General features: G+C 37.0%; 2 protein-coding genes across 4 annotated transcripts in view; one reads left to right on the forward strand and one right to left on the reverse strand.

The window, feature by feature from the left end:
* The window catches only part of LOC149785094 (general transcription factor IIH subunit 1-like), a 64126-nt gene extending 43995 nt beyond the window's left edge, over positions 1 to 20131 (reverse strand). Inside the window, exons 1-3 of the mRNA XM_089978846.1 lie at positions 19816 to 20131; positions 13440 to 13604; positions 4719 to 4920 (exon numbers count right to left, since the gene is read on the reverse strand). Coding sequence (XP_089834972.1) covers positions 4719 to 4920; positions 13440 to 13593 — 356 coding nt within the window. The 5' untranslated portion in view covers positions 13594 to 13604; positions 19816 to 20131. The remainder of the gene's footprint in view (positions 1 to 4718; positions 4921 to 13439; positions 13605 to 19815) is intronic.
* A 69-nt stretch (positions 20132 to 20200) lies between these two features.
* The window catches only part of LOC149785095 (ciliary microtubule-associated protein 3-like), a 30063-nt gene continuing 24667 nt past the window's right edge, over positions 20201 to 25596 (forward strand). For 2 of the 3 annotated variants that reach the window (XM_089978852.1, XM_089978854.1), the window contains exon 1: positions 20201 to 20306. In XM_089978852.1, the coding sequence (XP_089834978.1) occupies positions 20300 to 20306 (7 nt within the window). In that variant the 5' untranslated portion in view covers positions 20201 to 20299. Of the gene's footprint in view, positions 20307 to 24596; positions 24618 to 25596 lie in introns of all 3 variants that reach the window. The other variant, XM_089978853.1, reaches the window with a different exon arrangement.

The following is a 25596-nucleotide window of genomic DNA, read 5'->3' on the forward strand; positions in this document are numbered from 1 at the left end:
TGAAATGAAAACATTATTTATAAATATATCCTTTATACAGTAGAAAATGTCTTGAAAGACCACCCCTTATGCCAAAAAATAATGATCATTCAATACAGGTAGTCTCTAATGACAGGTCACAACACTATATGATGAATAAATCTGTGCATGGAGATCCTGGTCTCTCAAAACAGGTGGTCCCTCAAGACAGTTTCACTGTGGTATATTTCAACAAAAACAAGTGGGATAAATAACTTGTAATGAATTAAGATAAATTGTACAGTTGTTTATTTTCATTATTAGCATAGTGGCAGCGATATGATTTTTGGGAGGGGAGGCTAATTTTATTTTTTAGTACTTACCTGAGACTACAGCATTGCATTCTCTTTCTGGGACTCATAGTCCCCAGTCCAAGTCAATTATTCCCTCCTCCAATTAGTATTATTGGGCCAGAATTTAAAACATGATCCCAGTCTGATTACTTTGTAATAGCCAGCATATGGAATACCTTCCTCTTCTGACCTGGTCCAAGAGTACATGACGTCAAAGAGGGGTGGGAGGAGGGAATCTTATAGTAGCTAGCATTACATTATAAAAACTAGTTTTACCCCACACATCCCAAAGTATATTTTAATAGTAGTAATACATTACCTGCTACTAATGCATTGCTCAGTTTACCAGTCAGGAGGGTGGCTGATGGCCTCAAAAAAACTGGTATTTAAAACAACTGCACTTATACCTAAGATTAAGGTTAAGGTTTAGCCGCATACCTTGCTGTTACTATAGGACCCAATGAAACAAATACCTTCAATATTGTACAGCAAAGACTAAAGGTAAAAGGAAGATAAGATAAAACTGTAGGAAAGCTGCTGTCACATCATCATTAAAAAAGGGGTGATTCAAGCAGGCCCAAGATGTAGCAATGGCCCAATTTTCATAGGCTTTATTTTTCATTAAGAAAGGTCTCTATCAGTGAGGGACTAATATGCTATCTTGACTGCAAGGACAATCCACATGGAACTGGTGGCTGCCAAAATACGTGAAAAAACCTTGTGGGGTAAAAAAATATGGTTCTGACTGTTGCTCTCCCTTCAGAGGAAGCCAAATAAAACTTTAAAGTCTAACAGGGCAAAGGTGTCTATCTTGATCATTTCCAGTATAAGACTCAGACTGGGGATCATATTGGGTAGTGGAGCTACTAAAGATACCCTGGATGGTAAAAAAGAAACCTAATCATAGTTACCAATGAACCATAAACAACTCTTCTCCACAGACAAGGCATGAAGCTTGCTCCTTCTCTTCAATGATGCTAAGGAGTGCAGAAAGTCTTAAAGGTAGGGCCCTTGAAGGAAGTTTCAGTCAAACGGTTCATAAGGTGATTCTGACAATGCGGAAAGAACACATGAAAGATTTCATCTAGACATTAGTGAATGATACAGGTCTTGGAAGCTAAAAATACCTCATTAGATCAGAAAGATGAGGGTCCATCCCAATGGTGAAACCTAAGAGAACTTGACCATGTTAGAAAGAACAGCCCTTAACAGAGGATACAGAACATTCTCTTTTCTTGAAAAAGAAAAGAAAGTCTGTTACTGCATTTAATTGGGGACAGCTAGGTTCAACCAGTTTCCTACTGCACCAATTACAGAAATTTCACCACTTGGCATTGTAAACCCTGGAAGCAGATTACCTACTAGCCTGGATGATGCAGTTGGCAACCCTGCCTGAAAATTGGTCCCGTTTGATTGCTTGCTTGAGATGAGTCTGTGGACTGTTTTGAATGGGAGACACCCTGTGCTGCGACAGTAGGTCCGTCCTCTGTGGTAATCTCCTGGGCTTGTTAACAAATATTATGTGAAGGTTGTTGAACCACAACCACTGGAGCTACAGGGGATCTACCAGGATGAGCAGAGAAGTGGAATTCCTGATCTGGAGCACCTGAGGAATTATTTTGAAAGCACTTGTCTGTCCAAACAAGGTAAATCAAGACCTCTCAAGACTGGAGGTGGTTGTCCAGTCGTGACAAATAGGAAGAGGGACCTTGCATCATCCATCTGTACATGTGACAACTTCTGCAAAGTCCCACATTTAAGTTGTCAAGAAACAAAAATAAATGGACATCTGTTTGTGTGCACAACATGCGGGAAGGGGGCTCCCATGGGGCTTTCCTGTACCTGCGCTTACCCACTCACTGTGACATGTTAAGCTATGAAATTAAAATAAAAAAACATACAAAACAAAAGCAAATTCAGAACCCAAACAGGGTAGATACTATTTTCCCCAGCACCAGAACAATGACAAGGAATACAAGTTAATGAAGCACCACCTGCTAACAGTGCAAGGAGCTCACACAAATATCCTGCAAGCCCACAGGACCAGTACTCCGAAAAATGCTATAGGTCTGGTCTATAACCAATTGATCCTACATTTCATCACACATGCAAAAGCAAACGCATACTGACAATGACAACAGCCCTTTATAAGATTATTTATATGATGTACCATGGAAATGAAGGAGAAAACACAATAAGTTATTTATATCATATGACATATTTAATGAATTTTATTAAATTCAGCATAATCAAGCCACTGTTTACTGACCAGGACAATGATGCTTACTGTCCAGCTGAGTGATATAGCACACGTGTAACACATGTTGTCCAAGGAAAATGAAGACAATATTCTGTATGTTGACTGTGACTAGAGAGTGAGACTGTGCCATAAAATACCAAACTAAGCTAAATCAATCTTTCATATCTCAAGTGCAAGCCATCCACAAAGTCTGGGACACACTGACGATACAGAACTTGAGTTATGTTTGGGAACCTTATTTATCATTTCAGTCAGTGATCTTGACTTTTGGTCTTTTGACTCTGAAATCAAAAATATTTTTCCTTACCCCAAGTGCTACCTATCGACTAAGTTTAGTAACATTTGATGGTGAAGAACACATAACACAAAACAACAATAAATGGATATGAAAATAATGACTTTCCTTACTGTGAAAAAATCTGGATGATTCAGGTGAAAGTGATAATCCCACATCTGTGAGGAGATTGTGCTTATGTCTACTAGGTCTGGTGGTCATTTGGGCTGCAGCCTCTTAACCTATCTGATTCAATTCGCATCAATGCAGTTCTAGATCTCTGAGAAAAGAACTAGAGATGGTTGACTGTGCATGCCAGCCAACAACTTCTTTGACAACTCTGAACAAAACATTGCATTCAAGTTTGATGCTTACAGACATAGCTCTAATCTCACAAAATTTCATGAAGCTTTTCCACTGTGCAAATTAGCCACTTCAGCTTGGATTTCACAGCTTTAAGGTTTTTATATGAGACTGATTTGGCCTGAATGCCTGTGCGGACCACAAGTCATGCTGGAGAGGAAATTCATGTGCTTCCTGCTTCCATATAAACAAAATTCTACTGCTGAGCAAATGTTTTGGGATGACTTCTCCAGCCAATTGGGGTGACTTCTCCAACCACTCTGGGGCGACTTCTCCAGATACGTGGGGGCGAGTTCTCAGCATACCGATGTAACTTAGAGAAGTGCAAGCGATGGATAAATGCTCTTGCTTTCTGTCTCTGTCTCAGTGTTGTTTCATATGGCAAATATTGCTCACCAATATCGTCTGGTAAATCTTTCAAAGTTATCACGCCCGCCATTTTCACAGAATGTTTGTCGAAAGTTAAGAGGTTGTCAAGTCATGTGTTCAGTAGGCGGAGCGATCTACCTTCTGGCGTAAGGTCAATAGACGTCACATGATGCTGCCCTCGTGTCCTCATCTTTGGAGGATTCTGTTATTTTTCGTTTCGTTAATTTTTGGCCTTTTTCTAATCCATTTGTGAAATTATTTGAAAGGAGATAATTCTGCTCTCATACACAAATCGACTAAAATAAATTATACTTTTTAGTGCCAAATACCTACAGACTGGTTCTGTACTAAATATAAATTAGAAAAAAGAATCTGCAAGTAAAGATAAAAAATTAGAAAACCAGTCTGTTCTCTCCTCACTAAGCCATACAGCTGCTATAAATAGAATACAAGGTCGAAAGTTGGAAAGTAGAACCAGCATGTTTCTGGGTAACAGGATAGTTGCTATAAATAGAACATACTACTGTTAGGAAAGTGCACGGACAAGCGTACTCTTATATTGTAGTTACGAAGAAGCCGTCTTTTCTAAAATACAGTCTGTGGGATTAATGGGATGTTAATAAAAACGAGAAAACAAACAATTTATTTTTTTTGGAAGGTGGATATACCAAAAAAGCGTAATCCATACACGTTTATGCGTAAGGTGTGAAAAAAAAGCATAATGATTACGCCAAAAGCGTAATGGTTGGCATGTATGTGGATGGGCAGCTGGATGTTGACTTGGCAAATAGTGAAGTGTCGGCTCAGAAACTGACTGGAAAGAATGAACAGTGTTTGATACAGAGTTTTGATAAAATTTCACAACTCTGTCTTGAGAATTGTGGCTAGATTGTTTAACAATTTTGAAAACATAACTATAAAATTGCATGGGATAATTGTCCAATAATGTCTCACATGTTAAGTCAGAAAATTGTTATTTAAGCTTATTTGTTGGTCATATCTGGCACATATGACTGGGGATCTCACCTGAACATGTGCAACTGAAAACAAAATGGATTATCAATTATCAAAACTCTGTGACTCAACATGCAGCTAAGATTATTCAGAGTTTAAATTATTGAAATCTTTCAGGCATCCTGACCTATTTTTCTCTTCAAGTTCACTGCTGAGTTTGCGTCGGAACTTTGGTAACAGCTGTTGGAGCAACTCCTTAACAGCATCTCTGTCCTGTATCTGGGCTGAACGACCTTCAGGATTGTTGAAGTGGAATGTGTTGGCACTGCCATTATGCATCACAACCTGCAACTGGACCTTCTCTTTAGTGTCTGGTGAGATCTTCTGACCTGCAATAAAATATAAATTGACCTCATGACCTATGGACTAGAGTATACAAGCAGGAAGTGCTTCCCAGCTGTTTCACCTGTATCAAAACTTAATTACAGCAAATGTGAAGTATCTAATGCATCTTGAACTAAATTATTTATAAACTCTAAATTAATAATAAACTCAAATCTCTGTCCTTATTACAGAAATGTACTTGTACCTCAAATAATGTTAAAATGGCAGTTTTACATTTCCACACAAAACAGTGGATTTTAAGATCTCTTGATCAGACTGTCCAACACATCCAATTTAAAATCTAATATACCAATTTTCTATCAGATGGGATGTTTCTACTATCAAGAAAAGACCACCATAAAATAATACAGCAATCCCTCACAATTAGACCTTTTATAAAGTCTCTCATTATAACCCAGCTCTTGTTAAAAGGTGAGTATAGACAGGGAACCCATTTCATAAAGTGCAAGTCCAATCATGTGTATTGTGTAATACATTATAAGGTGGTCTCACTGTAAGATGGTATACACCATGGCTTCCATAGACATTATTATAATGAGAGAGTAATGTATCATGTACAGTAGTCCCCCTCTTATACGGCCACTCCTGTACCAGGAAAGTGGCCTTATAAGATGGGTGGCCTTTCCAGAGGGGGACTTAATTTTTTGTGAGAAGTATATGTAATGTAAGTAGTAAGAAAGCTACATACCTCAAAGCATTTCTTCATTTAATATCTTCGTTTAAAAGTAACATTAATTATTAAAAGGTTCTTCTTGTTATAATAATAGACTTATTTCAACTGAATATACATTATCTGTTCTTATTCTTGGTGTAAGTGTGATATGCGAGTGGGTATTGCTGTCATGCACACTGCAAAACCATTTCAAAACGTCATTTAAATCTTGGTACATACACTGTTCTCTTTCTGTTTGCTCCATTTTCCCACTGCTTCTGGATAACCTCCTTACCGGTTATGACATTGTTTATTTGAGTCTTTTCTACATAAAATTGTTTGGCAAGTCCCCCCTCCCCCAATGTCGAGTAGAAAAACAGACTTTCTTCTAAAATAATACGTCTCCATTTACGTGATGACATGTTAATGTTTGGTAATGATTTATTTGGATGTTGCTAACTGTATGCGATTTAATTATGCAGACAAAACTTTTGTAGAGTGGATGAAATGCCTTCTTCATAAAGAAAGTGATAAATGTGTTGTCACATGATTTTCAGTCTTTGTCTGGTACCCTGTTTTATTCAATTTCTGTGTGTGAGTTAATGCACAAAATCTATTTTTAGCCAATGCTGACCCTGTTATGACCTTTACAATTACATCCAGTTGTAATCATCTAAGAGAATAACTCGACATGTGTGAAATAAAAAACTCTATCATAACATGTCAGAGCCCATTTCCTGTAAACGTCAGCTTTTATAGACAATAATATAATATAAATGTACTTTAGTCACCGCTTCTTTCAGTAATGGAAACTTGACATTGGGAGACATGTATTGATGACAGAGATAATCTGATTACTTACCTTACTTCACAATATGAATTAATTATTGGGTCTTGATACATTTGAAATGAAAACTGGCTACTTGTGAGGGGATCATTTTACATTTTCTTTTACTAATATGTTGGATGTTGCTCACGTTAGAGGGGTGGCCGTTCTTGAGGTGTACTTTTGAATACAAACTCGTCTGTGCCAAGGGATTCTGGCCATAAGGAGTGGGTGCCCACTGGTCAGAGGGGCCATTCAAGAGGGGGACTACTGTAATTCACTAAAGGTGGTCTCACTATAAGGCAGTACACTCCATGACTCCCATGCACAGTGTTATAATGAGGGAGTAATGTATCATGTAATTCACTATAAGTTGGTATACTCCATGGCTCCCATAGACATTATTATAATGAGAGAACACTACATTGTAATTCCCAAAGGGTGGTCTCACTATAAGTTAGTACACTCCATGGCTCCCATGTGTGTGTGTGTGATTTGGATTTTTAACGTAGCTTTAACAGTTTTTCAGTCATATCACTATGATGTCTGCAGTGTGGCAGTTTATAGTGATATCTAGCACTGGGGCATCATGCCACAGACATGCAGCATGATGTCCCACCCAGTCACATTATCCTGACACCAGGCCAACCAGTCCTAACACTAACCTCTTAATGCTGAGCGCTAACCAAGGCAGCTGTTAGTACCTTTGGTATGACTCGGCCGGGGATCCCATGGCTCCCATGCACAGGGTTATAATATATCATGTAATTCACTATAAGCTGGTATACTCCATGGCTCCCATAGACATTATTATAATGAGAGAGTGCTGTATCGTGTAATTCACTAAAGGCGGTCTCACTATAAGACAGTACACTCCATGGCTCCCATGCACAGTGTCACAATTAGGGAGCACTGTATCATGTAAATCATTATAAGGTGGTTCACTCCGTGGCTCCCATGTATAGTGTTACAATAAGGGAGCCATATTAACATGAATTTCTAACCTTTTGGCTTTAAGAATTCGTTGGATATTAGACCATAGTTCCAATGAAATATTTTCAAAAATCTTTCCCTTTATTTGCAATTTTAACATAAATATGTTCTAAGCTAGCCTTTGGGGATGTCCCCTCCCCAGTTAATGTGTTGGCCTAGGCCCCCTACCAAATAATCTAATAGTTGGAATAGTGGAATTATATAAAGATGCAATAACAAGCCTTGTGTTGTTGTCATCAATCTGGGTCTCAAAATTAAATTTTCAACTTTCTAAACTCTTTAACAGTCTCTTGGATAAACTGAGAATCACAGAATTTTCAAAATGTTCAAAACTAATACATGTAAATGGCTCCCCATGTACATCTCCATGACAAAGACCCATCCTATGTATCATATACAGTGTAGAGACTCGAATTTTCTTTACAAATTAGTTTGAGACTAATGGATCAGGTGACTGGAAAAATTTCATACGTGATACGGGATAAATGCAGGACCTTTTGGTGAAGTTACTTTTCTCACATGCCAAAAAATGGGAAAAGTGGTGGGAAGATAAGTGATTGAGCATAGAGTCAACAGCATTTTCATTAAAAATAGCCAATTAAAGCAGATGTTTTAGTAAACTTGTAAATCAAACAGTAAAACTCCCTAACTTTATATAAGTTTTACTTATGTTTTCCACAGAATGATAACAATTCATTCCAAAGACATGGGCACACTTATCACGCAATGTCGATTGCTCCTAATCAAATTCTTCCAAGACCTTGATAATATAAACTTACTTCCAAAGTTATTCAAGACATTGGATATAAAATTTAGTATCTAATTCAAGCTGCAACAAGCCAATCAGATGCTTGATCATCTTATTAATTAATATCTACAGATCTCATTTACAACATAACCTAAGAAAACTGATATAACCTTCCTTATTCACCAAGTTGAAGTAAAATGTTATTAAGATTCTGTCTCCAGAGCGGTAATAACTTCCACTAATCTGATACAATCTCATACATAAGCATAGGTCTCAATCATAATAAAACTTGTCTAATGCCTTAATCATATTAGCCTATTTACGGAGTTGGATTTAAAAAAAGGTCAGATATAATCAAACTGTGAGTGGCACGCCCAGCCAACCAGATGCAAGATCTAATCATTTTTAAAGACAGATACTGATCACAGCAAAACTTGTAGGATATTTTGATAATATAAGGCTATTTAGTAAATTCCATTAGAAATTGTCACTAAAGTGCTGACATGATCAGCCAAATAGGATCACCTCATTTATATACATGAATTTTGCTCACAATTTAAATATATTTACAAAGTTTGATCAAAATCAGATACAAGTATAACTCATAAATATGAAATGGGGACGGGGAACTATTTTTATAATGCTGCTCCTACTGAACTGCTTTTCTTTTCCAGGACTCAGGAGTCTCCAGTCTAAGCTAATTATTCCCTCCTCCAGTTAGTACTGGAGGACCAGAATTTAAAAGAACATGATCCCAGTCTAACTCCTTAGTCACAACCAAAATACAGAGTACCATCCTCTTTTGACTTTGACCTAAATTATGGGGCATCAAAGCAGAGTGGGAGGAAGGAATCTTTGTAATAGTTTAACTATTACACAAATAAAATTAGTTTTACCCACACCCAGGACATTCTATTACCAGTAATACATTACCTGTTCCTACCACATGGCTGAACTGACCACTGAGGAGGAGAACTGATGGCCTCAACAAATCTGGTACAAAAATCTATTATAGTTCATCTTATGCTAATAGTGTTCACTACTGTTAGAAGGTTGTGCCAAGTAATGTGTTGTCATTATAGGAACCCAGTGAAGAAAAAAAATGCCTTTGCTCTGATGTACCAAAGATCAGATGTAAGAGAAGATGATGTCAGATTGCCAGATGACAGCTCTCATAACATCATCCAAGGAGGAGTGATAATTCAAACAGGGCCAATAAGCAGCAATAGCCCTTACTTCATGTGCTTTAATTCTCATGGAAAAAAAAATGTCCATCTAAGTGAGGGGCTAATAAACTCTCATGATAATGCAGACAATCCACTTGGAAATAGTAGTTGCTGAAATGCCAGTGGAACCCTGAATAGGGACATTTTTTACCCTTCCTTCTACCTTTATAAGATGCCAAATAAACCCTTAAGGTCCTAACCAGGCAAAGAAGTCTATTTTGATCATCCCCAGCAGGATGATAAAGTGGAGAAACTGAATCATAATTACCATAAAACTGTAAAGAACTCCTTCCTGCAGGTTCATACAGGGTTTTATAACAACACCCAAAGAAAACGTGAAAGATTACACTAAAACATTATTGAGTGAGATACCAGCCTCTTTCCTTAAAATACCTGATGATACCATTAAGATGAGGGTCCAATCCAATAGCACAATCCCTTAAGTACAGTGTTATAAAGGGCTGCTATCTAGCCTTAATAGTGGGCACCAAATATTCTCTTTCCTCAAAAAGGATGAGAAGAAAATTTACAGCGAGGATCAATGTGCTTCCTACTCCACCAATTACTTGAAACTGTTAAACACTGTCATAGTAAGCAAACTGAAGAAACTTTCACCGGGTGAATGGGGACATAAAAGTAGGCATCTATGAGATTGAGACACTGCATACTCATCCCTTCTGATGGAGCTGGATAAACATCACTTGCGGAAGAATGAAGTCACTGAGGCAGCTCTGATCAAATATTGGACTCAACACACTGTTGGGCTTTTTGATGAGGAATAACCATGAAAATAACCTTGGAGATTTTGGACCTTGTACAATCTACATTGCCCACTTGCTGATAAGTGACTGTATCTCCTGCAGAAGAATATTGTCCTTCTCCCGATCTTATGGCACATCCATTAAAAGGAAAGAGAAAGAAAGAGGTGGCTGGTTAAACAAAGTCTGAAGCCCCCTCTGAAATTACTTGTGTTACCCGTCTGTTTTGCAGGAACAGGTTTATCCAACATAATCAGAACTGCAGGTGCCCACTGGTAGGCTGTCTTCTGGTGGTAGGGGTGTTAAATCAGATTTGGGAAACTTGGGTGCAGAGAAACTTGTTTTGCCTCCTAGACTGATTCTGTTGGTACAAGGTCAAAATCTGAATGGCCCTTGGAGCATAAAAGATCCCTTTTGCCTTGCTCACCTGTCATCCCTCCACTGTGTCAGGAACATCAGGTTCCTAAATGAGGATTCATGTGGAGTGGCTAGTTGGGAGGTCAGTTCCTGAGCTGCCTGCCTCTAAATTTCTTAAATTTCACCCCCAAACAGCATTGTTGCACCTTATGGAGTCATTCTTAAAGCCAGGGTGTAATGTAGTTGCAGTGATGTGGTATGTAAACATGCAACATGAGTTATCAAGTCAAGATTAGCAGAAGCAGTCAATGCATTAGCCATTGTATGGTGAGCTACTCTGTCAATGACCCATGCAGTTCAGACCATCAATTGGCTGGCAAGCTGGTTTGCCAATCTTTAAACAAGCTGGAACATCTCTAATCAGGCCAGAGCCAGCATCATAAATGTGGCAAACATTTGGAACTAGTGTCTATGTGGCAAGAAATATATTCTTACCCATTTCATAAAATGGTGGGGCAGACATATTAACTGCTGTTATATTGTTATCCAATGCCAGGAGTTCAGAATGGTAGGCAATGGAATGTGTCCTGCACCAGCGCAAGGAAAACATGACTGGTACCGGGTTTTATGAAAAGAAGGCTTTAACATTCCCAAGGTCACAGATAAGTCTGACAACCGATCATTAATCTCATTAGTTAGTTATGCTGACTGGGGAAGCAGATGGAAAGGAGAATCTTCTTCTCATCAATGTCAACTAATGCTTTGATTTGATAGTCTTGTGTGGTGGCATGGGTGCAGGCATTCTAGAGCTGTTAGCACCCAGTATATTTCACTGACAGCACCCTTAAATCAAAACTCTGTTCTCTACATAATCTGAATGGAGAAAAGCTGTAGTTGTGGAATATTTTCACACTGTGTGAATACTCTTGGTCCTCGTTACTTTCATTTTGGGGTATACCATGCCCTGATGTAACGATGATGCAATTCCATTGTCCCTAAATAAACCACTTCCAATATTCTACTGACAGCAGAGAAAAAAGGAAAAGCCAGCTCTGCTAGGAGATTTTGTCATACCTAGGCAGACAGCTGGTTAACCAGGAGAATGGTAGGCTCAGTTATTGGATGTGCAGATGCCAGATAGATTTTCTGCTACTCTCCTCATCAATATCTGCAAGTATAACCATCGGCTTGGCAATATGGATGGATCTTTCACTAAGATTCTTGTCCTTAGATATATATTAAGCCACATATCCAGTTAAATGGTGAGATTTATCACTAAGATCATAATCGAGTCCTGGTTGGGATGGCCGATATGGCTATAGACAGCGAGATTCTACTACATGCTGCATCCAATGGATCTGAAATACACCATATGCCCAGTCCTACAGGCCCAAAGGCAAAACTTGGACTTGTGGGGGAACTTCCACCCATTGGGCTGCCTAAAAATTGCACAACAATCCTCTACTGTATCCAAATTATATGCAAGAAAGTGAAAGAGAGATAAAATTTGGCCTGAAGCCTGGAACTGAGTATCCATCTCATGTACCAAACAATGCAACTGTTGCTGAAAGGCTGGCATATCAAACTGCAATATATCTGCAATCGTCTCCAGAAATTATCTTGGGAAGGGGGTAGGTGTTGTGTCCCCCGGAAGGCTCACAACCGATTCTGTAATCGGCTGTATACCTGGCACATTTGTACTGGTTCTGAAATGCTTTTCCCCTCTTCTCTTTGGCTTTTGCGGATATCTGCAAAACAGCCAACCTCATACCACAAAATGTACATGCTGCAAGGGGAAGAGGAGGTGCATTGTGTATATGATTGGAAGAACTTACTTTGTATTTCTTGCATTTACTGCATTTAGAAGACACGTTTCTGAAGCAATAAATAAACTGGAACAATAGGTTAACATGTCAGGGTGTTAAGTTTGTTAAATTCACTAAATAACACATATTATAACCACTGACATATAGCTCTGGTCTATGTATTAGAGTCAGACTGAATGTTGTCAATTCAAGGTAAGGACTTATTCCAAACACTAAACCAGGCATCAAACACTTTCTTACACTTGGCTATTGTTCCCTCTACATTATCAGTTCTAGCAAGTTTAGCACTCTTCTTAATCCCATTACAATCTTTGTCAGTTTGCCCTTTAACCCCAAAATACTTGTACAAATTTGCAAACGACATTTTGTCTAAGTCTCGACATTCTTGATTTTGAGGTCAGATGCACTACTTATTCAGCTACACTAGGAAATGAACAAGATTTTGAAGGCTAAACTTGTTCCCCTGATGTACTCTTATAACGACGACATGTACATCACTGGGACTTTCTGCTCCTGAATTCAGTTACTATAAATATCAGCACATTTTCCCACCACTCAGCAGCTAGTCTAGTCTGCGAACTTGCCACCCAGCTATTGGGTCATGTTCTTTTGATGTACTCTTATAATAACAATATGTACATCTGGGGGCCTTTCAGCCGCTTAATTCTGTCATTGTAAATATCAGCACAGCTAAAATGATCAACTCATTTTCCACATCCAGCAAGTGGATGAAGCAGACTGGCAAGCCAATGAATTTGCTGCCCAGCTATTGTATGCGCATTGACGACTCCTGCGTGATTTTCTACATCCCAGATAAACATTTTATGTCCAAATACATGTGATTAAGCATTTCCAAGATCTCTGTATTCAAATGAGAAAAGTGTAATTAACATTACTTCTTTATTTTCTCTGTGGAAGTTAGCAAAATTACATGTACTTGTGCAACTATTTAGCCTGAATTACAAACACGCACACGAGAACCAAAGTGATGACAAGAAGATACTTTTGAACAGTAAAACCTGACTTGACTGATAACTGCTTTAGGAGACCATTCATCAACTAGGGACCACCAAAACTAGTGATCACTCATGACATGACATGTGGTGCTATATCTTACTTTTAATATCTGTATACGGATGGCTATAACTGAAGCTGTTTTTGCTGCTTTGCATCCATGCCATACGCTCCCCCATCATGTACAGCATGCCATCTGTCTTCTTGTTGCGTACGGAATTTACCATCAGCAACACCTCTTCCGATGAACGAGACATTTTGAATTTGTCTGAAAAATATACAAATTACGGTTTCATCGTCTATGGACTATACTTGCATTTGGGATAAATTCAACATCTAACCATTTTTTTTCCATGCCAAATGTCACTTAATCCTTTTTTCAGCAAATTCTGAAAACATGAAAAGGGGTGAATTTATCTCAACTTTACATCCCTTTTGTTCCTGGTCCTTTGAATCCTATCTTTACCTAAACATTGCTCATGAAAATGTAAACTTTGTTGTAAACAAATTTTATCTGCTTAATTCAGTTACCAAAAATACTTTGTTCATCTATACACCAGAGATACTAAAAGAATATCTCAACCTTTAATGATTTCTGCATATTTTGTGTAATGCTTAGTGAACTAGTTGGCTAGTTGATTACAAGATCAGCAACTGACTAATGAGGGCCTCCACTACCTTCAGCTCTGCACTGTTCTTTGCAGTCAAAAAACTTCCCTAAGAATACCAAGACTAATAGGATATTTTAAATTCAGCAGGGGTTCTTCCCCAACTTCTTACAAGTCTCTCTGACCTTATTGCCAATGAACATAAATGACCTGGGTTTCTCTGGGAAGAAGAAATGCATGCTTTTAATTCAGGACACATAACAATTCCAACAGCAGAGTCAGTGGTTAGCAAGTTTTCTTTTGTCTGCAAATTTTTATCAACCATTTTTATAAAGCAAGGATCAATCATGCAGTGTGCAGGCTATGTAATAGAGCTGAAGTGGCTGTACATATATTTAGTGAAGTGACTGTACATGGATTTAGTGAAGTGACTGTACATGGATTTAATGAAGTGACTGTACATGGATTTAGTGAAGTGACTGTACATGGACTTAGTGAAGTGACTGTACATATATTTAGTGAAGTGACTGTACATGGATTTAGTGAAGTGACTGTACATGGATTTAATGAAGTGGTGGTATAGGGATTTAGTGAAGTGACTGTACAGGGATTTAGGTTTAAACCACACAGGTTAGGTCTCAACAGATAAGGATAGTATGTCACCTGTTAATCAATTACCAGTGCTCGATCATTTGATCAAATGACTAATTACACACACTTGTGCTTTGGCATACAACTGATAAGCAACAGTCAGCACACTTTGAATTCATCAGATTTTAAATCCTTCCACAATCAGACATAATTTTGGTCTTCCATATAAAAAAGCTGAAAATATTTTAAGGGGGGCTTTGGGGGTCCTCCTCCAAAAGGGTCTTGAGGGGCAGGGCCCCCAATCTGGGTTCCATGTGGCCAAAGGCCCCCGACCAAAAACACATTTTACACTCAAAAAAATGTTCCTGGTGCAACTTATGATCATAAAATAAACCAAAATAATCATTTGAAAAACTAACAAACTTACCATCAGCTTAACTTCAATAATTTCACAATATTTATCGTCACATGAATTTGTTCTCCAATACTGCTGCTGAATTTATTTCATGTGCATGTCAGTGTTCACATCATTATTAAGTCACAAAAATTTCTCAGTTTTTGTGGCAAATGTATTATACTTCCCTCTTTTCATAACAAATCTGTAAAATTTACACCCAAGCACATCAACTATATACAAATAATCTCCATACATTCCCGTGTCTTTTTCTCCAATGGACACAACCTGTTGATATGACAGTTGAGCTCTTTTTGCGGCTTTGATAAAGATTTCTTTAGCCTTCCTTTTTGTCATCACTGACTTTTTTTGGCTCAATATGCCATTGTTTCTTTTCCTTCTCAATGACAGCCTTTTTCCTTTCAACCTGGTGCTTGTATTGGCAACACTGAGTGTGTATATTTTGACAGAAGGTTACATCTGTTCTCCCATGCAAGAAATCTTTCTTCTTATAGTAATTAACTGCACTTTTTCCTGATGCCTTCTGAGCTTCAATTTTTCTGTATGCAGCTTCTCTTGTAGGTGTTGTTCCAAACTCTTCCAACCGTGATTACCGTAATTCAGATCTTTCTTGCAGAGGTCACAAAATGCCAGTCTTCTAGCATTCAGTTTTGTTATAAACTGACCAACTAAATTTCCGTCAACTTTTCACTTTAGCAATTCCCATACAGTTTTTAAACCTTTATCTAAACTTTCTGTGTCGTGATCTCTCTCAACAACTCGAGATGCCATGTTTTGCAAGCATGCTCTTCTTTCCAATGCCATCAGTTTCCATTACACAAAAATTCACTGGATGAATTTAAACCTTTGACGAATCAGAATGCTCTTTATGAGAGTTGTTGTTGTTGTTGTTGTGGGGTTTAACGCCATTTTTCAGCATGATAGGCTATACATGGCGGCCAGTATTAATGGTGGAGGAAGAACCCGGAAAACCAGGGAAAGAACCACCGACCCACGAGAAGCTACTGGCAAGCTTTCTCACATGCCCACATTGGCTGAATCTTAGACTCGAACCGCCGCAGACAGAGGTGAGATGGCAGTGATCCGTAACGAAGAGCGCTTTAGACCACTCGGGGCCCCCTTTATGAGAGTCATGTGCTAACTAATATATGGAATGAATAATTTACAAGGGTTGTTGTGGAATGGGACTGGACAGACCGTTTTTAAAAAACCAGATCAGAGATGATATAAAAAAACAGACCCTATCAAGATAAATCTGATTCAAGCCTGGAGAAAAGCAGAATTCCACCTTAAAATGGAGAAAAATCATGTCTGCACAATACACTGTACAGTGTGACCCTGCTATAACATGGTAGTTGGGAGCCATAAAACCCGACCCTGTTATATACTGAACCGTGTTATATGCAACCAAGTCAGTTAGCTGAAGAAAATGTAATAAATGCGGACGGTAAAATACGTGCTTCGTCTGCGCAGTTACCATCTTGAATTGATGCATATTAAATGAGAAATACACCTGTAGTGGAAACAGAGAAGACATCATATAATAGTTTACTTTATTTAGAGAACCATCAATTGGTACATATACATGAATCCTGTTTATATATAAATGTCTAATGTATAGCATGAATAGAGTATCAACACCGTTTACTCACCCACGAACCTCATCATATACATTGAATCCACAATACAAGTGATTCCATCGAAAATCTGCACACACAGCTTTAAAATATTCATTAATTTTGTAACAGGTCACATTGGTCTGAATTCAGTGGAAAATCACAACACAATCACATAACGAATGACGAAGCACATTTACTTTAAAGTACGTTCCAAGTCGGTAAAAGTTAGTTTGCGTTTTAAACCGCCGTTGGCATAACTTTTTCCATACAAAAAGTAAACTTTCACAAACAGTTAACATGCTCCAGTCACGTTGGAAAATGCAAAAATCCATCAGATTCCATCACTTTTATTTAAGTTTGTACTGACTTCCTTTGAAGAAAAGTTCTTTGCTGTTGTTGAAAGAGTTAGTTGGCTTTCTTTGATGAAGGGTGCATGCGCTATTGAAGACATAGCTAAAGACAGCTTTGGAGAACCAAACAAATGCCCATTTCTTATTGTGGCGGCAACATCAAATAATTGTACTGCATGATTGAGACTGGTATTTTTTCCATTTGCTGAGTATGTTTTCATAACAGTTGGTGCTTCAAAGGTAATCTGTTTCCTTTGAAATTTCATTAAACTATTTTATCTGGGTGCATTTATAAAAAGGAATTGGCCATCGTTTAGACGATTCTAGTTACTGTCCCTCCATGCCTACTGAATAAACCAATAAGTAAGATGTATTTTTTTTTTACATCTGTGGTAGCAGCGTCTGAAAAAATTAACAAAGGGTCAATGGACAATAGAGACGCAGGTGTTCTGATGACAGGGATTATTACAGAAAACGCGAGTGTTCAAAAGGATTTAATTCTGAGTGAAAAGAAGAGGAATTTTACTTGCCATCCACACACAAATGCCAGTCTTTGTAAATATATTAATTACTAGTTTGCTGCCAAAAATCCTATGAAAGATAGATTACGAGACAATGCCTCGTCCGGTTGATCTCCATTAACAGAAATGTCAACAAACAAAAAAGAGGATATTTCACAACATACAGAACTCATGCTAGATGTCAAGTTAAGCGGATTATGATATAAAATGCACTGTTTAGATGGTTTGTCAGTATGGACAAAGAATTTGTTAATGTAACAATAGATAAATTTCAGTGCATTTTATATCCAGTTTGCGGCTTCCTTTCATGGGGCCTCTGAATTTCTTCACTCTAAACCAATGGTTGTATATAAAAGTTTAAACAGCCAACAATGTCGCCAATAAATAAAAAAGCCACATGGTATGTTTTGCAGCCAATAAGGAAAAACAATCCAAGTTTGCGACACAGGCGAAGACCTAAGTGATCCCAGAATAAACTTTTTATGCGTTTTTTTTCTTCTTCTTACTTTCAAGAAGAAAAAATACTTTTTCGTGTACAAGAAAAATGCATATAAAATTTCAGGAGCCAAGCTACGATCGTCTTATACTGTTCATATGCGCTCTCTTCCCCAAAATGAGAAGCAACTTTTTAAGTTTTTTCTTTGTACTTTTCAAGAATGGTTTTTTTGTGTGTGCAGAATAAAAATACATGTATATGAAATTTCGGGAACCATGCCACGACCGTGTTATATCGGAATTCGCATTTATAACGGAGTGCACTATAGCGGAGTCACACTGTACTTACTTTGCTATCATGATCCTGATGGAATCAAAATATAACAGAAGCAAATGTATGCATTTGCATCTTCCATTCAGCTGGATGGAATGTGATGGAAGCTGGGAATACTGATCTCAAATTAGGCTGAAAGATGTTTCTTTAATGAAACAAATAAAAACTGAAGAAAGTATTTAGACAGCTTAATTTCATTCAGGATATTTATCATCCTTTAAACCAATTTTGGAATTTATGGCTCATATCGCATTCCGACCAACTGAAATGAACTTCAACGGAACTTGAAAACATATCCATTTGCTTGTGTGAAAATTCAAATTTATTTGAAGAAAAAAAAATCAAGGTAAAGTCCACTTAACCCTTTACCATATGCACGTGTCTTTTGATGCCTCTACTCCATTCGCATGGACGTGCCTTTCGACGCCTCTACTCCATTTGCATGGAAGGGCCTTTTGACGCCTGCTGTAAACATCAGCCATTTTGAGCTGTTTTTGTGGCGCCACCTTCGGGGAAAACCCCCCTATTAGATAATACATTAATTTCTGCAAATGACAATTACATCAGATCATGTGATCACTGTTTATGCACTGGTCGATATCTGCTATTTAAAGTAACTGGGTCGTAGTCTCCACTCTCCAAAATGGCGGTTGCAGATTTCATTCAGTACTTATGAAGTTTTCACGATTAGAATCACAACCATGAAAGATTCAATAACTTATGTAGTAAAGGCTCTGATATTGATGTAGGCAGCAATTTGTTTTTATCAATTATCAAATTCAGATGACTTAGTGATGTAGACACAGACGAAAAACTTCGAGTATGGGAAATGGCAGCTGCAGCTGGTCACGTGGCCTCACTGACATGACAGTGAACGAGTTCTCTCAAGATTTTAAAGCACATAAAAAAATTTTCTGTGAAAAATAATTACACAGCTATAACAATCGGACTTTACTCTTAAATTTTTCCACATATAATAGATGTGTACCAAAAACGTAAAATGGTTCAAATTGCTGTTAAACGTAACATACACTACATTGCTTAACAGTTCACAGGCAGGCCTATGCGTATGCGGTCGCCTAGGTAACAGGTGTTCTATTTTTAGTGCACTGCACTTTGTCACTATGCTCTATGAGGTAAAGGGTTAAATCAACATAACTTTAATTTGTGGAAAAGCTCCAATACGTGCTTCAAAGTGTAATATTCTTGAAAATCTGTACACTCATTCCGATGTAAGTCAATATTGGAATATGCTACACAAGGCCGTTATCTGGGCAGTAAGACCTAGTCCCAATACATAAAAAACAAGTGATGCGTCTTACACTACTGGACTACCTTTTTGGCCAGGGGTCGGCAACCTACGGCACATCAAGAGGTTTTGTGTGGCACGCGAAGGGCAGCCGAAAATCTCGATTTTAACAGAGTTACTCTCTTAGTGGTAGCACGCTCTCATTTATTTTGTAATTAACCTAGAAAAAAAGTGGCAGGCTATAGGTTGCCGACCTTTGTTCTACGTATTAATCAATTCTCAGTATAAATCTATAAATGTGTCTTTTGTTAAATAGATCTTTTTATTATTACTGAAGAGTGAATTGACTGTATTTACCTTTAATGTAATTAACTTATTGACAGTTAAATAGCCGCAACAAAAACCCTGCAGTCTCTGGACGCTATGCATCTATGGAAGCTCAAGTACATGAGAATGGTGATTCATAGAAAACTTCAAGTGTTTGTGTGGACAATCTTTCTCAAGCTATAAGTTGTGATCAAGCATGAATGGTTATCATTTTTCCTATTTTTTTGCAGTACTGCAACGTGTGAAACAACACCAAGAAATAACTAAAATTTAAGGCGCTGGGACATGGTGCATTCTGTCAACTTCGTCTTCCAACGTGCAGTTTCACAACTGCCGTGTATTGTTCATTTCCGGTACCTTTACGACAACAATTTGCCACAAAATAGCAATACGCATGCGCAATGAACTTAGCAACATGTAATCAAAAGGAAAAGTATTGACAATCTAAAATTGTATGCGGTGATTTGCAGAATAAACGTCCGTTTATTTTGAACGAATAGTTAAAAAGCTCAACATGGAAGGTAATAACAAGTTTATGATTTGTTTTCAGTCGTCTCCATGAATGTAGAACGAAGGATTTTTGTGAAAATAATTAGACCACATTATTTTTAGTTTCCTCTGTCCTTTCCCATCCCGTTTAGATTACCGCCATGTCGGCCTATTCTGCGCGTCGGGTAATTCTGCGCAACGATACGTCATTTCTGTAAACATTTGATCACGTGCTATATTGGGTCAAAAATCCATTTTGTATCCAGAAAGAAGAATCGTACATTAATTAAGAAAAGCGTTATCATAAACTGTACAAAAATATCCCACATTTAGACTCGAAATGCACATAAAAATGTGATTTCTATAGTCTAACAATACAAACCCGTTTGTTTGTACCCCCTACCGATTTAAATAATGGAAACCTTTAATGTGATAAAAAGTGCAAGGAACTTAGTCAATTCATTCATTGATTTATAATTTCTAACCTGACTGTGAATAGAGTGGCCCTAACACCGTCACCTGTTGCGTGTTTCATGCTTAATGGAAGTTTTCATTGTAATAGATGGACATGATCGGATCCATTTCTAGTTTCTGGACAAGTCCATTTTCAGCAAAGTGGTGTATCACGACTACAGATGTACATACATAAGTCATCTGCTTCCAATATTTACAATGTCGAATCAAGCAAAGGAAAATAATGACAATTACAAATTTGCTTTTCATGTGGATTTAACAAGCGGTTTAATTTCTATGTTCATATATGCAAAGGGATATAATTACAAACTCTCAACGTTATGTAATTTACGGAATTATCCGGCAGTTGCCGAACTACATCATTATGTTATCTGATGGAAATAAACTAGCCTATAGTGTACGCAATATGGCGCCATGTTATTATGGAAAGGCCGTTAAGCATGAAATGGTGCAGGGGATGCCAGCGTTAGTGTCAGTCAGGTTATAAATTATAAATCAGTGATTCAGTTGACTTAGTTCTGTGCACTTTTTATCACATAATTTTCTCGTTTTTGAAAATGGTACAGGGTACAAACAAACGAGGATGTAGAGTCAGACTATAAATGGCAACGTGAAGACCCACTCCATGACCTTCTTGAACCTGTAACCCGGACAATTTGATTTACTATGCATCTTTTAGAATTATACAAATAAATACATTACATAAAAGATGGAAATGTGTACCTTAAAACAAAACTGTATTTTAATCCAAGTTTCCAATTTTGCAAGAAGTTGTCCCACACGTACAAAATCATCTGCTACCAAACGTGTATACTTGCTGCTAGAACATAAATTCTCAACAAATTCCCCAGCATATAGTCTGTTTGTAAATTCTGTAGTAATTTTTCCCCATCAACAGGATGTTGTAAACACATTACATCCTATTCATTGTTGTTTCTCTTCCATATAATAGCTTATTTTTCATAAACTGTTGAACTTTACTAACTTTTTTACAAGATCATTTTAGTTTGCTTAATATCTCTTGCCATTTATTGGCATTTTTACGTTGAATTTTTTAAAACTAGCTATAAACCTGACCTAATTACTTGACTGAACTGCTGACAGAAATAGTCCAAAGTAAAATATGTCATTTCTATAGCAAGATGGATAAACATTACATCTTTTCAAAGCTATGCACATAATAGGCCAACATATTGCGAGTCAGGAAAACGGGGGGGGGGGGGTATCCTCTGTGTCCCAAATTAATATTATTTTGAACAGAATATTCTGGTGACAATTGCATCTTTTCAAATGGTAAGCATTGCTGTATTTTATTTTTGTCAATCGCTCGAATTCGGTATGCGTTTTGCTTCAATATTGGAAACGAAAACCTTAGGTGCGCAGAAATGCCAGACAGCAGTGTATACAGTACAGTACTCATTTCTCCTATATATATTTATTCATAACTACACACACTACTTGTTACTCAGCATCAGTCCTGCTAATGGAAATTGTCACACAAGTTTATGCTCATATTTATTCGAGATCATCAACAACAAGATAAATAATCAAACCATTTCAATATTTTTTACAGTATCTTGTTGTCTGTAAGGTTTTTAGTAGTAGGCCAACCATGACCAGAAACTTATCCATATTTTACGTTTTATGTGATTTATCATCAGTATGGTTCGTGGTATTTTTTTTAATCCGACACTGTTTGCAATGTAGTATGCAAATGATAAATGTAATTGATTTGATTTTTGAAATGCCATATTCATTTAGGTAAAGTTAGGCAACATAAGCAACTGTCATATGCTCTACGTTTAGTGCACATTTCTTCAACAGACCAATGAGAAAGCATAATACATGTACTAGATAATAGGCATTCAGTTCTTTATGGGTTTTCGATGAAGAACTGATAGTAAGGACTGTGATTACTTAGTTTATAAGTAGTTAACACATGTGGATTAGTGTAGCCTCTTACAAACAGCAATTACCCAGCATGTACTGAAGTATGGAATTATATCAAGACAGTTCAGACACCGTGATGTATGTACCCAGAAGAGCAGTTCAGTGATCAAATTTTGTATACATTGTACTGCAAAACTAAATTTCGTTATGATTCTTAACATGGTCATTATTTTGGAATATCTTTGCTTGCCCGTCAAGGCTTTCACATTGTGAAAATTGGATGCCTTGCATTTGTTCCAGGTTTCAGGGCAGTGGCTTTTTCTACCCCATGCTTATAACTGAGTATGTAGGGAGAAAAATAAATAGGCAATGTCGAAATATAGACTTTTAGTTTTTTAGACAGGACCAAAAAAAATCTATAATGCACTGAATATTTCTGAATTTGTTCTTCAGCGTTAATCTACTTTAAATTTGTGTGTAAAATATTTTTATTTGTTTATTCCAAACTGATTGATTGATTTTGTAAACAAGTTTAGAATTTAGCTTTATAGGGATTGAGTAGAAATTGGGATCAGTTTAATTCATTTGAATTAAGATCTTGGGGGCTGAGTCTCAACGATGATGTCTGTTATTTTGATTTTCATACAAACTTCTACCAGACAAAAATGAACTGTTCCAGTGGTCTAGTTGTTAGAGCATCCACCTCGGATGTGGGAGGTCATGGGTTTGATCCCCAGCTGAGTCATACCAAAGACTTACAAAAATGGTAATAACAGCTGCCTTGCTTGGCGCTGAGCATTAAGAGGTTAGTGTTAGGACTGGTTGGCCTGGTGTCAGGATAATGTGACTGGGTGGGACATCATGCTACATGTCTGCAGCATGATGCCCCAGTGCTAGACATCACTATAAACTACCACACTGCAGACATCATAGCAATATGACTGAAAAATTGTTAAAGCTATTTTAAAAATCCAAATCACACATACACACACCAGACAAAAAAGTGAAAACATCTACTGTGGACTATCTGTATTGATACCTCATTTAATAAGAAAAGCTCACTGCCTGAGCACTAATCAAGTTGTGTTTGCTGTTATCATTTGTGTAAAAGGCAGATATTAATTGCCATACTTATTACCAGCTATTGTCTGGTACCCAACACAGGTAAATTTGTTTTCAGGCATTTGCTTGTGACCTTACTGAAAAGGGGCCATTGATGATGCCACCTCTGAACAAGAAGCTGTAACAGCCATTGACTGTAACTTTGTAGATGAGACCCTGGCAAAAATTCCATTTAAATTTAGAAAGCATAAAATATGATTTGTCACAATTTATAACAATTGTATCTTATATATTATTTTGATTTTTACTTCATTAATTGATGGAGAGAGAATGAGAGAGAAATTTGTGAATTCAACAGGATATCAGATTCAGTAGAATATCATTTATGTCGATCCTTATTTTTGCAGGTGATTTTGCATCATCATCATGGATGCTGTTCAGGCAGATACATTATACTTTCAAAGTATTTTTGTAACTATATAATTTGATAAATACTAACAAATTGTTTATTAACAAAAATACTTTGAAAGTATAATGTTGAAAGTATAATGTATCTACCTGAAGAGCATCCATGATAATGTGATGATTTTATGTAAAAGTGTTTGAATGAATAAAGGATGAACATGATTGATATCCTGTTAAATTTAATAGTTTATTTCTGTATATGAACTGGAACATGGACCAATTCTCCTTTTCACACACACACACATACACAGACACACACATTCTCTCTTCTCTTATTCACAAACACAAATGCACATGCACACATTTGCAGACACACATGTACACACACATAATCAGATCATTTATTTAAAAGTAAGCTTAATTGTTTTATTTTTTATGTAATAGAAGAGGATATATGTTAGTATTTATTAAATATTACTTTTTATTTCTAGCTGCAATTCTAGCTGGACTATGTAGGTTAAATATTTTGTTTTATTAATGTAAAATACTTTGAACCTTTTCTCCTAACAGATAATATTCTAAAATGCTAGCTGCCTAGAAAACTGTTTACTGTAGTAGATCAATATTAATGCTTGTTATACGTATTGTTGTCCTGTTCAAATTAGTACTGACATAATTATTGAAATATGTCAAGAATGATAATAAATTATTAGTTTAAAACTTTCCTTACACTAAAAGCTAACCAAAAGCGTTGGGTTGTCATTTTGATGAAAAATGTACTACGACTGCTGCATGCTGAAATCCATCATACAGTCTTGTGGTTCCAAGTTTCAGATTGATGTAATGCATGTGCTCATTGTCAGTATTAAATGTACTCATCAACTTTAAAGTTTTTGTTCTCAACCTATTTTTCAATTTTAATTTTGTTATAAAACCATGATTTGCACCATTATTACAGTTTTAGTTTCATTTGTGTATTTCGTAATTCATCTTAATCAGCTCATTTGTTCCAGTTTTTCGTAATTACACATTATGCATTTTTCATGCCATAGAAAAGATATTAGCTGATGTTACAGCAGTTGTAGTATCATGAACTAGTTTTTCCACTGAAAATTAATTTAGAAACCTTGATTTACAAAACAAATCACCTGCCATTGACTTTAACTTTTCATGAGAATTTTACAAGTATGAATGTGTCATCATCTTCAGGTAATTCCCATTATGAACATTTTTCTCTGTTTAACCATTAAGCTAGGCAGCATAAATCTTTGCACCATTTTTAAACTGCTGATTAGAAATTAGGTCGCAATGGATTAATTTTCATCATGATTTGCCTACATTTAATATACAGAAGCATCACAATGAGTGGATACATGTGAGGTTTTTGACAGCTCATTTCATTACCTGTATGACATATCCTTCTTTTAATGCCAGTGGACTTTTTAGCTTTTTGGTAAAATCTTTCACTCAGATATCACTGAATTCAACTCT

Source organism: Sinohyriopsis cumingii, chromosome 13 (assembly GCF_028554795.1).
Source record: "Sinohyriopsis cumingii isolate HCF-2022 chromosome 13, ASM2855479v2, whole genome shotgun sequence".
NCBI classification, from domain to species: Eukaryota; Metazoa; Mollusca; class Bivalvia; order Unionida; family Unionidae; genus Sinohyriopsis; species Sinohyriopsis cumingii.